The sequence below is a fragment of the Anoplopoma fimbria genome, chromosome 8 (assembly GCF_027596085.1).
Source record: "Anoplopoma fimbria isolate UVic2021 breed Golden Eagle Sablefish chromosome 8, Afim_UVic_2022, whole genome shotgun sequence".
Taxonomy (NCBI): domain Eukaryota; kingdom Metazoa; phylum Chordata; class Actinopteri; order Perciformes; family Anoplopomatidae; genus Anoplopoma; species Anoplopoma fimbria.
Window position 1 is genome coordinate 22,919,049 of NC_072456.1, and position 14,577 is coordinate 22,933,625.

General features: G+C 36.9%; 2 protein-coding genes across 2 annotated transcripts; both read right to left on the reverse strand.

Moving 5' to 3' along the window:
* Window positions 1-293: 293 nt before the first annotated feature.
* LOC129094754 (trypsin-3-like) lies at window positions 294-1,536 on the reverse strand. The gene is made up of 5 exons (XM_054603016.1): window positions 1,479-1,536; window positions 1,249-1,396; window positions 960-1,095; window positions 558-803; window positions 294-452 (listed from the first exon to the last, which is right to left on the reverse strand). The coding sequence occupies exons 1-5, from the start codon at window positions 1,534-1,536 to the stop codon at window positions 294-296; spliced, it is 747 nt and encodes a 248-aa protein (XP_054458991.1).
* Window positions 1,537-7,028: 5,492 nt separating this feature from the next.
* On the reverse strand, window positions 7,029-8,271 carry LOC129094756 (trypsin-3-like). The gene is made up of 5 exons (XM_054603017.1): window positions 8,214-8,271; window positions 7,984-8,131; window positions 7,695-7,830; window positions 7,293-7,538; window positions 7,029-7,187 (listed from the first exon to the last, which is right to left on the reverse strand). The coding sequence occupies exons 1-5, from the start codon at window positions 8,269-8,271 to the stop codon at window positions 7,029-7,031; spliced, it is 747 nt and encodes a 248-aa protein (XP_054458992.1).
* Between the last annotated feature and the right edge of the window lie 6,306 nt (window positions 8,272-14,577).

Here is a 14,577-nt window from a genome sequence, read left to right on the forward strand (position 1 = left end):
CATAGATGAGTTATAAGTCATTTAAAAGGGCAGTCTTCAAGGTACAATTTATTTTGATGGAACAGATAGGATCTAATTTATTCACTATATCGTTCACACTCCACTTGATTCACACGCTCAAAAATTACCATTATTATAACTGTTGTTTTTATTCACTTCAATACAATTTGAGTTTTCTGATGACTTGTTAAATAAGGATCACAAACACGGTACTTGCAGGAAACTTTTATCTTTGTCACACCTACTGGCCGCAAAACCTCCATATTACAGTAAATGCATGCTGTGCGAGATTTTCACTCATAACACATGAGGATGCATTTGATCCAGTCAAGGTACTTTGATACCTCGGTGTAGATGTTGGGTTGATTTGGATAGTCACAGTTTCCGTTATAGTTGAAAGACACAACACCAACAGCCTTTCCGTTGCACACCAGAGGACCACCAGAATCACCCTGTGAGGAGGAAGAGGCTTCATTAGTTTATTCATTATGTGACTTTAGATGTTTTTAGCATTTCTATACCAGCTGACATGTTCTATTAACAGACAGAAAACCCACCTGACAAAATCCTTTATCTGTGCCATATCCACCTGCACAGATAACATTGGCAGGAAGAGCAGGCCATTGATTCTCACAGACTTTGTGGTTGATGATGGAGACATTCACCACTCTCAGCTTATCAACAAGTTGACGACCATTGTTATATCCCCATCCAGCCACCTGGCAGTTTCCTTCCATGTTCAGTTCAGGTGTGGGAAGAGAAATTGTGTTCACCGTTTTGTTCAGTTCAACATTCCCAGACAGCTGGAGACACACAACGTTAACAATAATGAAATGTCTAATTTCATAACACACGTTGTTTTTATTTCATTTGACAAACAATTGCTGGAATATGGAGCTAATAATAATAAAAAAGGTTACTCGACAAATTTATGATTTTACCTGAGAATATGTACTTACTTTGAGGAGCATGATGTCTGAACCTTTTCCTACATCCTCATAAGATGGGTGTATGTATGTCTTTTCAATTGATCTAATATTTCCATTATCAACACTCTTGAGATCGTGGGTGCCAAGTACAACATGTGTAAGATCACTGTATGAGAGATAAAAGAGGGGTTGTCGGAACATTTTCGAAAATGATAATGTATACAATAGTAAGTTCTTATTTTAAAAAATGTGGTTTATATTTTCAATTGATTTCCAAATACATGAATCAAAGATTGCTGGACAATGAAATGTTACTCACGCGTTATAACACTGCGCAGCACTGACCACAATGTTGTCACGGATCAGGAATCCTCCACATGTATGACCCCTGTTGTTCTGCAACGAGGCCATATACAGCATGGACCCATCCAGAGCTTCTTCCCCATTCGTGATTCCCCTCACATCTGCTGCAAAGATAAGAATAATCAAAATTAAATTAATGTCACATTAAATGGTTGGAGAAAAATAATAATACTTTGGGAATCTTACCATTTCCTCCAAGAAACCCAAGGAGACGAAAAAGCAGAAATGCGTGCAGAGCATGCATGATGCCAGCAAGACAAGTGACCTGTCTTTCTTCTTGGGGCTGTCAAGTCGACCCTTTTATATAGCAGTTTGCTTTGGTGGCCAGTGCGATTATCATCTGTTTCATCTCGACTTTCAACCGCATCGTTTTATCAATTTCTGTTTGCAAGTTTGCAGCGTATGTTTTCTTTGCATGATCTTCTGTTATCGAATGCCTCAACAGCGTGAAGCATGCTATGGGTTTAACACATTCTGTCACGTTAATTCATTCTCCGTCTTTTACTTTTTGTGTCATTCATTATTCACTTTTGTATTTAGGACACTTTCAGCCTCTTGATTTAGTTCATTCTTGGCCTCCTTTCTTTAGTTTTTATGAATATCAATTAGCAACATTAATACACTTTTGTTAGATTAATTCAATAACTCAGGTTCAACGCCAGGATTCTGTATTGTCAAAGTCAAAATGTGTCACTGTGGCCATACGGGTCACTCTATTAATCCATTTTTGATTCTCCTCTTCTTTTTATTTTGTGCATGATTTATTCGCTGCATCTTTCAATTTTATTCATTGTGGACCCTCTTCCCCTCAAGAGTTCACGATTAGTATACTTAATTTGGGTGAATTTGATGACTCTATCACTTTGTTGATTATCATTTTTAATGAAAAAAGAGACATTAATGCATAGATACCAGATAGTAATGATTTAGTATCTTTTTTTAGGATCTGTATTTTCACCATTTGGCTGTTGGGGGTTTTGGTAAAACGGCTTACTCAAAAGAAATTGTGAATTCTGTGACAGACCAGATGAACAACATAAACCAGCTTCCTGCTTCAGTTTTCAGTGACAAGTCACAGTTATGAAACCCGTGCACTAATCTATGCGCTTTGGATAATCATCACAAGTTTCATTAAATGTAAAAAGTTTTGATTATATTATACAATCGCTGGAAATATTTACTTTTGAACTGATTCATAACTTATTCATGATTTATAACTGCAGACATTGTGTCTTAATAAAAAGTTAAATTAAATTATTAAAAGATGAAAATTAGTTATTCCCAGAGTAAAAAAAATACAAATCTTGATTAAAAACAAGGTGTAGCCAGCAACTGCCCTAAACCTTTAGTGTGACCAAAGGCTCCAGGCTCATTTTGTAGCAGGTTTTGGTGATTCACTACATTGCAAGTTTGATTGATAATGCAATACTAAAGACATACAGCAACACCTGTATTACCATCTGCTCTTGAAACCCCGTCTTGTTGAGGGGGCTCTTAGTTAGAGTCAAAATCAGAATCAGAATCAGCTTTTTAAGCCATGTATGCGTAAGCATACAAGGAATTTGACCCCCGTTTCTTCCACTCACTAGTACACAGAAACAGACAAATAAACAAAAAACAAAGAGATTGAAGAAGAACAAAGGATAATGACAAACATTTAACTATCATGTACACATGAAAAATAAAATGCAAAAGTATATATATGAACATAAAACACAAAAAACTGTGAAATGGAGATAAAAGTGCAATGATATAAGGTGCAAGGATGCTTGGATAAATATGAAGAGGTTGTCACAGGACATTTTAAGAACATGAGGTAGATATGATGTGTATATGTATATCATTTAGAATTTAAAGGTACTGGGTTATTGCACAAGGATTTATTCCTGACATTGAATGATTGATTGTTCAATCATTCATCAGAGTGACAGCCATAGGAAAGAAGTTGTTCTGGTGTCTGGTTGTTTTGGCGTACAGTCCTCTGTCCAGTTTAAAGGCTTTGATTATTTTGGGATACATTTTACATAATTATATTAATATATATTACTTTATTAAAAATTATATTAAATGTATTTATACATAAATCAATTAAATTCAATTTATTTTGTATAGCCCAAAATCACAAATCACAAATTTGCTTTAGAAGGCTTTACAATTTGTAGATATGCGACATCTTCTTTCCTGGAACCCTCATATCGGCACTGGAAAAATTCCCCTAAAAAATCCTTTTAACAAGGAGAAAAAGGGAAGAAAACCTATGGGAGAGCGACAGAGGGGGGATCCTTCTCCCAGGATGAACAGAATGCAATGGATGTAATGTGTACAGAATGAACAACATAACAGAGTTACAACACATTCAATGTATATGACATAAATTATTCATATAATCAGAGTAGTAAGCAGAGTAACGAAGTAAAAAATGTAAACTACTTGTAATAACAGCTGCAATAACTATAGTAGAATTGAAATAATGATATAGGTAATAGTAATGTGACTAATAATAATAATCAAAGTAGCAGTGGGTGTCAGCCGGGTCACATCAGGAGGCACGACCACGGTCCAGGTACCACAACGATTCATCGAAACCTGCGAGGCGAGAAAGCACAAAGACTCCAGGGTAGAAGCAAAGCCAATAAGCGTAATAGTACAAGGAATAATAATAGTAATGTGACTAATAATAATAGTGGTAATAGCAGTGGGTGTCAGCAGGGCCACAGCAGGAGGTACGACCACAGTCCAGATATAACCCCGATTCATGGAAACCTGCGAGGCGAGAAAGCACAAGGACTCCGGGGAAGAATCAAAGTCAGTAATGTGCATAAATAGGACACAAATACATAAAGATGGAGGGAGAGAAGAGGAGAGAGGAGCTCAGTGTATCCTAGGTAGTCCCCCGGCAGTCTAGGCCTATAGCAGCATATCTAGGGGCTGGACCAAGGTGTACATGAATCAAGCAAATAGCATTCATATTCACAAAAGGATTGTCGCTTTCTATTAGAAATTTGAATATTCGATCAAACGTGGGACATTTCTTTAAACATTTAAACTGTTACGACCTGTTTGAATTCAAAATGTACAATCTATAAGCGCAAGAGACCATTTGAAACAGTCTGCTACAAGCTATTTATGTTAAAGTTACTGTTAATGAAACAGCTTGCAGATCTGCTAGTGCAGCAGAGTGAAGCATATGTGTAATTAGTATGGAACTGATTGGTGCGTGACTATTTTATTCCTTCTCTCAATCATTTTTATTTTTACTTTGACAGTTTAAATATCCTTATTTTGTTCATTCTGGGCCTTTTGGACCGTCTTGGCTCCCTGTTTGTGGATTCAACTTGGTCACAGCAAGTGAACTTAAGTTGCAGTAATCTAATCAGTGAAGAACACAGATACAACAGCAAGATACTTTAGAGTGGAAATACTTGGCACAGCCCACTGAAAGATTTCTCTGAAATCTGCATTATTTTATTGTTGTTTGTTTTCTTTCCTATGGAGCAAATTGGGATTACTTTCTAAATTTTGTTGTGCAACCCTATCGTACAATGACAAATAAAAACCCTTGTAACCTTGTTATTATACTCAGCATAGAGGGCCAAAGTCAGACCAAAGAGTTGCATAGTTTCTCCTCTTTTTGACCATTAGTGGGCGCCACTCGAACAGTTTATGTCATGTCTGCCCCACGCAGTGCATTACAAACCTCCCTCAGTAAAGGCCAAACAATGTGTCTGTCATCCTTCTGATAGGAGAGGGAGAGAGAGTTGTGTGATGTACATTAATCCTGAGGGACAGAATAGAAAATCACACATACTACATATTAAACTTAACTTGCACTTGAGTCAAAGAGCAAGCACTGATGGCGAAATGCAGACATGACAAAACCTCTCCAACACAATGAAAGTTTACTGAAGCAAAACTATGTGAGATTGTTGCATGTGCTTCAGGAGCTGGAGCGAGTCTTCCACTAACAGGAAGATCGGCGGTTCGATCCCCGGCTCCCCCATCCTGCATTTAGAGGTGTATTTGGGCAAGATACTTAACCCAAAAGTATCAAAGTACTTCTGCCATTATTGTATGTATATGTGTGTGAATGGGGTAAATGTTGGCTTGTAGTGATAAGAAGACTAGAAATGTGCTGTATAAAAACAAGTTTATTTACCATTTAGTGATTATTTTCAAGCATACAAATGAATACAATTTTTGACTCTGCCTTTGTCTTTGCAGCACCCTGATCCAATAGTGATTGTCTGTTACGGTCTCGCTCTTTATCCGACTTTGGAAAATGCTAGAAGTTGGAGCTGATGAATAATTTAAAACCAAATTACTTGACAGAAAAAATGCCAGTTGTCATCTTGTTTACAATGAATTTCACTGTGTTCTCAACCTTTGTGCCAAGAACAACCATTGCTATTTAGTCATTCTTAAAAAAGATATTCAGAGGTTGTTAGTGGTTTTTCAAATTTTATATAACTTTAATTACATTTTTATTTATTTCAAATGACATCCAATTCAAAAATCAACTGCTGGAAGAGGAAAAGTAACTCTAACATCACATTAAGTGAGTATTTCCAGACGAGGAATTCTCTACATACGTATGAGTTTTTGTTCTACAGCGCAGCCATCGACTAAACCGGGGTGTTTCCCCTGTAAAGTATTTCACACAGGTGTATTTAAAACATAAGTAGAGTTCAAATGAGTTAATATCCCATACAATATTGTGACATTCCAGAACATGAAAAAGCAGAAACATCTATCATGGCAACAGGGTGATAAACCTGCTGTCAAGTCTGCTTTTTTTATACAGCAGAGTTTGATCTTCACAGTTTGATTTCCATCTATTTCATTTTGTCTAACAGCCATATCGTATGGACAAGGCTATTTTGCATAACATACACCATGTGACTAATACATGTTGAGACACACTGTTAGATTTATACATTCCTCCTCTTCTTTCATGTCATCCTCTATTTATTTTTATATATTTTATACTTAAAATGTTTAATTTACAACCCTTAACACAGTGAGCATCTAGTGTTGCTGCTTAACAGTTCTCTCTGTTTTGTGGCATCTACCCGGGGGAAATGGAAGGGGAAAAAATCTAACTGCAGGGCTTCAGTACAAAGGTGTAATGCTTTAATTTAATAGTTTTGTTTTTAACAATTGTGACCTGTGATGAGCTTGAGATCTCGGGCAGACTGAACACGGAGGATGTGTCCCCATTGCAAATTTCCCCGCTGCGGGACTAATAAAGGATTATCTTATCTTATCTCTTATCACCAATTCCTTTTACAACTGTATACCTCACATTATTTCTGTGTCAGTGCAGCCATGCAGTTGTCTTGGGTATAAGATCAGTTAATTACACTCTTGCAGCTTTAATTGTATTGGTATGGCCAAACCCAATTAGTATTAAATACGGATAACATGCTACCACTTTCTAATAAGGCCCTCTTGATTCATGCTTTATAGATGAGTTAGAAGTCATTTAAAAGGGCAGTCTTCAAGGTACAAATATTTTCGATGAGATCTCGGGCACACTCCACTTGATTCACACGCTCAAAAGTTACCATTATTATAACTGTTGTTTTTATTCACTTCAATACAATTAGATTTTTCTGATGACTTGTTAAAGAAGGAAATCAAACACGGTACTTGCAAGAAACTTTTATTTAGAATTTCGGTCACACCTACTGACCGCAAAACCTCCATATTACAGTAAATGCATGCTGTGCGAGATTTTCACTCATAATGTTTGAGGATACTTTTGATCCAGTCAAGGTACTTTGATACCTCGGTGTAGACGTTGGGTTTATTTGGATAGACACAGATTTTGTTATAGTTGAAAGACGCAACACCAACAGCCTCTCCGTTGCACACCAGAGGACCACCAGAATCACCCTGTGAGGAGGAAGAGGCTTCATTAGTTTATTCATTATGTGATTTGAGATGTTTTTAGCATTTCTATACCAGCTGACATGTTCTATTAACAGACAGAAAACCCACCTGACAAAATCCTTTTTCTGTGCCATATCCACCTGCACAGATAACATTGGCAGGAAGACCAGGCCATTGATTCTCACAGACTTTGTGGTTGATGATGGAGACAGTCACCACTCTCAGCTTATCAACAAGTTGATGACCATTTTTATATCCCCATCCAGCCACCTGGCAGTTTCCTTCCATGTTCAGTTCAGATGTGGGAAGAGAAATTGTTTTCACCGTTTTGTTCAGTTCAACATTCCCAGACAGCTGGAGACACACAACGTTAACAATAATGAAATGTCTAATTTCATAACACACGTTGTTTTTATTTCATTTGACAAACAATTGCTGGAATATGGAGCTAATAATAATAAAAAAGGTTACTCGACAAATTTATGATTTTACCTGAGAATATGTACTTACTTTGAGGAGCATGATGTCTGAACCACTTCCTGGAGATGTATAAGATGGGTGTATGTATGTCTTTTCAATTGATCTAATATTTCCATTATCAACACTCTTGAGATCGTGGGTGCCAAGTACAACATGTGTAATTGCCCTGTATGAGAGATAAAAGAGGGGTTGTCGGAACATTTTCGAAAATGATAATGTATACAATAGTAAGTTCTTATTTTAAAAAATGTGGTTTATATTTTCAATTGATTTCCAAATACATGAATCAAAGATTGCTGGACAATGAAATGTTACTCACGCGTTATAACAGTGCGCAGCACTGACCACAATGTTGTCACGGATCAGGAATCCTCCACATGCATGACCCCTGTTGTTCTGCAACGAGGCCATATACAGCATGGACCCATCCGGAGCTTCTTCCCCATTTATGATTTCACTCCCATCTGCTGCAAAGATAAGAACAATCAAAATTAGATTAATGTCATATTAAATGGTTGGAGAAAGATAATAATACTTTGGGAATCTTACCATTTCCTCCAAGAAACCCAAGGAGATGAAAAAGCAGAAATGTGTGCAGAGCATGCATGATGCCAGCAAGACAAGTGACCTGTCTTTCTTCTTGGGGCTGTCAAGTCGACCCTTTTGTATAGCAGTTTGCTTTGGTGGCCAGTGCGATTATCATCTGTTTCATCTCGACTTTCAACCGCATCCTTTGATCAATTTCTGTTTGCAAGTTTGCAGCGTATGTTATCTTTGCATGATCTTCTGTTATCGAATGCCTCAACAGCGTGAAGCACTTTATGATCAGCATGCTATGGGTTTAACACATTCTGTTACGTTAATTCATTCTCCGTCTTTTACTTTTTGTGACATTCATGATTCACTTTTGTATTTAGGACACTTTCAGCCTCTTGATTTAGTTCATTCTTGGCCTCCTTTCTTTAGTTTTTATGAATATCAATTAGCAACATTAATACACTTTTGTTAGATTAATTCAATAACTCAGGTTCAACGCCAGGATTCTGTATTGTCAAAGTCAAAATGTGTCACTGTGGCCATACGGGTCACTCTATTAATCCATTTTTGATTCTCCTCTTCTTTTTATTTTGTGCATGATTTATTCGCTGCATCTTTCAAATTTATTCATTGTGGACCCTAATTTGGGTGAATTTGATGACTCTATCACTTTGTTGATTATCATTTTTAATGAAAAAAGAGACATTAATGCATAGATACCAGATAGTAATGATTTAGTATCTTTCTTTAGGATCTGTATTTTCACCATTTGGCTGTTGGGGGTTTTGGTAAAACGGCTTACTCAAAAGAAATTGTGAATTCTGTGACAGACCAGATGAACAACATAAACCAGCTTCCTGCTTCAGTTTTCAGTGACAAGTCACAGTTATGAAACCCCACTGCACTAGTCTATGCGCTTTGGATAATCATCACAAGTTTCATTAAATGTAAAAAGTTTTGATTATATGATACAATCGCTGGAAATATTTACTTTTGAACTGATTCATAACTTATTCATGATTTATAACTGCAGACATTGTGTCTTAATAAAAAGTGAAATTAAATGATTAAAAGATGAAAATTAGTTATTCCCAGAGTAAGAAAAATACAAATCTTGATTAAAAACAAGGTATAGCCAGCAACTGCCCTAAACCTTTAGTGTGACCAAAGGCTCCAGGCTCATTTTGTAGCAGGTTATGGTGATTCGCTACATTGCAAGTTTGATTGATAATGCAATACTAAAGACATACAGCAACACCTGTATTACCATCTGCTCTTGAAACCCCGTCTTCTTGAGGGGGCTCTTAGTTAGAGTCAGAATCAGAATCAGAATCAGCTTTTTAAGCCATGTGTGCGTAAGCATACAAGGAATTTGACCCTTGTTTCTTCCGCTCACTAGTACACAGAAACAGACAAATAAACAAAAAACAAAGAGATTGAAGAAGAACAAAGGATAATGACAAACAAAGAACATGAGGTAGATATGATGTGTATATGTATATCATTTAGAATTTAAAGGTACTGGGTTATTGCACAAGGATTTATTCCTGACATTGAATGATTGATTGTTCAATCATTCATCAGAGTGACAGCCATAGGAAAGAAGTTGTTCTGGTGTCTGGTTGTTTTGGCGTACAGTCCTCTGTCCAGTTTAAAGGCCTTGATTATTTCGGGATACATTTTACTTAATTATATTAATATATATTATATTTATTAAAAATTATATTAAATGTATTTCTACATAAATCAATTCAATTCAATGTATTTTGTATAGCCCAAAATCACAAATTACAAATTTACTTTAGAAGGCTTTAAAATTTGTACATATGCGACATCCTCTTTCCTGGAACCCTCATATCGGCGCAGGAAAAACTCCCCTGAAAAAAAACTTTTAACAAGGAGAAAAAGGGAAGAAACCTATGGGAGAGCGACAGAGGGGGGATCCTTCTCCCAGGATGGACAGAATGCAATAGGTGTAATGTGTACAGAATGAACAACATAACAGAGTTACAACACTTTCAATGTATATGACATAAATTATTCATATAATCAGAGTAGTAAGCAGAGTAACAAAGTAAAAAAATTTAACTACTTGTAATAACAGCTGCAATAACTATAGTAGAATTGAAATAATGATATAGGTAATAGTAATGTGACTAATAATAATAATAAAAAGTAGCAGTGGGTGTCAGCCGGGTCAAATCAGGAGGCACGACCATGGTCCGTGTACCACAACGATTCATCGAAACCTGCGAGGCGAGAAAGCACAAAGACTCCAGCGTAGAAGCAAAGCCAATAAGCGTAATAGTACAAGGAATAATAATAGTAATGTGACTAATAATAATAGTGGTAATAGCAGTGGGTGTCAGCAGGGCCACAGCAGGAGGTACGACCACTGTCCAGATATAACCCCGATTCATGGAAACCTGCGAGGCGAGGAAGCACAAGGAATCCGGGGAAGAAGCAAAGTCAGTAATGTGCATAAATAGGATATGAATACATAAAGATAAAGATGGAGGTAGAGAAGAGGAGAGAGAAGCTCAGTGTATCCTAGGTAGTCCCCCGGCAGTCAAGGTCTATAGCAGCATATCTAGGAGCTGGACCAAGGCGTACATAAATCAAGCTAATAGCATTTATATACACAAAAGGATTGTCGCTTTCTATTAGAAATTTTAATATTCGATCAAACGTGGGACATTTTTTTCAACATTTAAACTGTTAAGACCTGTTTGAATTCAAAATGTACAATCTATAAGCGCAAGAGACCATTTGAAACAGTCTGCTACAAGCTATTTATTTGCATCGAGGCAACTTAGTAGGTTAATCAAGGCCTGACTTTGTGCTAAACACGTCAGAGCATGCAAAATAGACAGGTTTGTAGAGATCACAAGACTACAAGTCTTGACAAGTACATGACCTCTGTTATCTTATAACAAGTCCATGTACTGCACAGCATTTCCCAATTCATGATTCCAATCCTGAACCCCCGAAAAAAAACAAGAAACATATCGTAAATGCGTTAATGTCCAATTTGTAGACTAATAATCATATTTTGCAATTTTACCAATTCGAAGCACGAATTTGTCCATTTATTTTCTCTCTTCTTGAGGTTCATCCTTCAGGTGCTGATGTTAAAGTTACTGTTAATGAAACAGCTTGCAGATCTGCTAGTGCAGCAGAGTGAAGCATATGTGTAATTAGTATGGAACTGATTGCTGCGTGACTATTTTATTCCTTCTCTCAATCATTTTTACAGTTTGACAGTTTAAATATCCTTATTTTGTTCATTCTGGGCCTTCTGGACCGTCTTGGCTCCCTGATTCAACTTGGTCACAGCAAGTGAACTTAAGTTGCAGTAATCTAATCAGTGAAGAACACAGATACAACAGCAAGATACTTTAGAGTGGAAATACTTGGCACAGCCCACTGAAAGATTTCTCTGAAATCTGCATCAAACTAGACATGCCACAATTGCCACAGTTTCCAGGTTCAGATTAGAGTGTTGTTCTCACATTTATGAAACTAATGCTCAAGTTAGTAGCCTACATGCAGAAGAGCACAAACATGCACAGACCTAGACAGAGAAAACCTTACTTTATATAAAACATTATATAATATACAGTATTTAATGCAGACAAAATGCTCTTTTGCTGTCACACGTTCACATTTATTTATTATGATTATAGTTCATCATACAAATCAAACTACATTGTTCAATGTTTTTCTCTAGTAAATGCAGATTTATATGTCTTGGCTATGTATAGACAGCTTACCATGAAGGACAAAGAGCAGCAGTAGCACGAAACTGGTTGCCATGGTCTCTGGTCAAATCCACACCTTCTACTCATGGTCTTGTCCTTTTAAGAGAAGAAAATGTCTTGCTTATCCTGTGGTCTTTATTGCTTAAGTGTGTGTGCTAACATGCCCTGAAGTCGCTGGTGATTTCAGAAGATGTGGTTATTTAGATTTTCAAAACAATTCTTCATAATTGTTGCAATAAACCGGTGACATTCAAAGATATAAGCACCACACTGAGGCCCACAATGCTGCGAAGTTTGAAACTGCCATATGTGTCACCCTGAAAAATCTACTGATTAACTTAAAGTTAGACACTTGTCTAGCAAGGGTAAACATTTAGAGGTAAACGATAGTTAAAAGCAAAAATAAAATAAAAGTGCTGTGTGTGTGTGTGTGTGTGTGTGCGTGTGTGAACATTTTAAATTGAGATTAATTTGGAATGGCTGTATTTAGTCAACTTTATTTTCCTGAATTTAACAATTAAATAACACAGACGCAGCACTAAGGCTCTTTTGTGTGGATCTGCTTGACAAACATTTCTTTGAATTGTGTGACAAAAGCTGAACCACAGTAACCACAGCTTCCATGTTCACACTGTTATTGTTGTGGTCGGCGTGTTGGCTAACAGCTAACAGAACTACCAGTACACACACTGCTGTAGAGGCGCACTTTTATCGTTTTAATCTTTATGTTAATTATAGATGTTGGAAGTGCAACTGTTTGTACTCAGATCTTTGTTTGATTCTTCCAAGGAAGCTGGAGACGCACAAAAAAGAAAAAGAAAAGTCTGTTACGGTCTCGCTCTTTATCTGACTTTGGCAAATGCTAGAAGTTGGAGCTGATGAATCATTTAAATGAGGTTCATTGTCAGCAGAGTTACAGTGTGTGCACTGGTCAGTATAGTGTTGTTTTTGCTCAAGTTGTGAATGGAATTATTGTTTTTTTATACCGCTCCTCTTTTCATTTAATCCCACAAGAAACTACATTGTTCAATGTTTTTCTCTTCACACATCTATACTCAGATACAGTTCCAATATACATAAATGCAAGCTGTTGCTGTCTGGTTATAATGTCATCGGCTGTATTAAAAAAAACAATGAGACTTCCAAACCAACAGACTTCAAAACAGCTTCTTTCCTCTGGCTGTGAGACTCATTAATTACCATCCATCCTCCATAAAAAATATATTTTTTTATTGTTGTTTGTTTTCTTTCCTATGTAGCAAATTGGGATTACTTTCTAAATTTTGTTGTGCAACCCTATCGTACAATGACAAATAAAAACCCTTGTAACCTTGTTATTATACTCAGCATAGAGGGCCAGAGTCAGACCAAAGAGTTGCATAGTTTCTCTGCTTTTTGACCATTAGTGGGCGCCACTCCAACAGTTTATGTCATGTCTGCCCCACGCAGTGCATTACAAACCTCCCTCAGTAAAGGCCAACGTGTCATCCTTCTGATAGGAGAGGGAGAGAGAGTTGTGTGATGTACATTAATCCTGAGGGACAGAATAGAAAATCACACGTACTACATATTAAACTTAACTTGCACTTGAGTCAAAGAGCAAGCACTGATGGCGAAATGCAGACATGACAAAACCTCTCCAACACAATGAAAGTTTACTGAAGCAAAACTATGTGAGATTGTTGCATGTGCTTCAGGAGCTGGAGCGAGTCTTCCACTAATAGGAAGATCGGTGGTTCGATCCCCGGCTCCCCCATCCTGCATTTAGAGGTGTATTTGGGCAAGATACTTAACCCAAAAGTATCAAAGTACTTCTGCCATTATTGTATGTATATGTGTGTGAATGGGGTAAATGTTGGCTTGTAGTGATAAGAAGACTAGAAATGTGTTTGTTTACCATTTAGTGATTATTTTCAAGCATACAAATGAATACAATTTTTGGTGATAAACCTGCTGTCAAGTCTGCTTTTTTTATACAGCAGAGTTTGATCTTCACAGTTTGATTTCCATCTATTTCATTTTGTCTAACAGCCATATCGTATGGACAAGGCTATTTTGCATAACATACACCATGTGACTAATACATGTTGAGACACACTGTTAGATTTATACATTCCTCCTCTTCTTTCATGTCATCCTCTATTTATTTTGTTGAGTGCATATCACCATCATGGGCATCACACATCCACAGCACAGCTAGTCACATTCACCTCTCACCTGTCATATAATGTTTTTGGCAAATGATTGGGAATATCTGGGCACATATATTTACGAATATTTCACAGCAAAGTATCCATATTTGTCCCAAATTACACTAACTACAACTAACTTACATACTAAAAGATAACTGTGTATTTCACTGTCTAGAAAATACGCCTCTTTCTGCATAACTTCAATGCAAAACTATTACCTGAACCTTTAATATCTTTATTTTAGGAGCCAAAAAAGGAGTAATTTAAATGTCTTATAATACAGTATACAGCTAAAGCTGTGGTCGGTATTACGACCCATATGTGCTGAACCGTGGCAATAAATTGTTAATAATTTGGCACCCATTGATGACGTCATTGTCTTTTAGTACCAGCTGTGCATAGGGCATGCAGCCTCAGGACGCC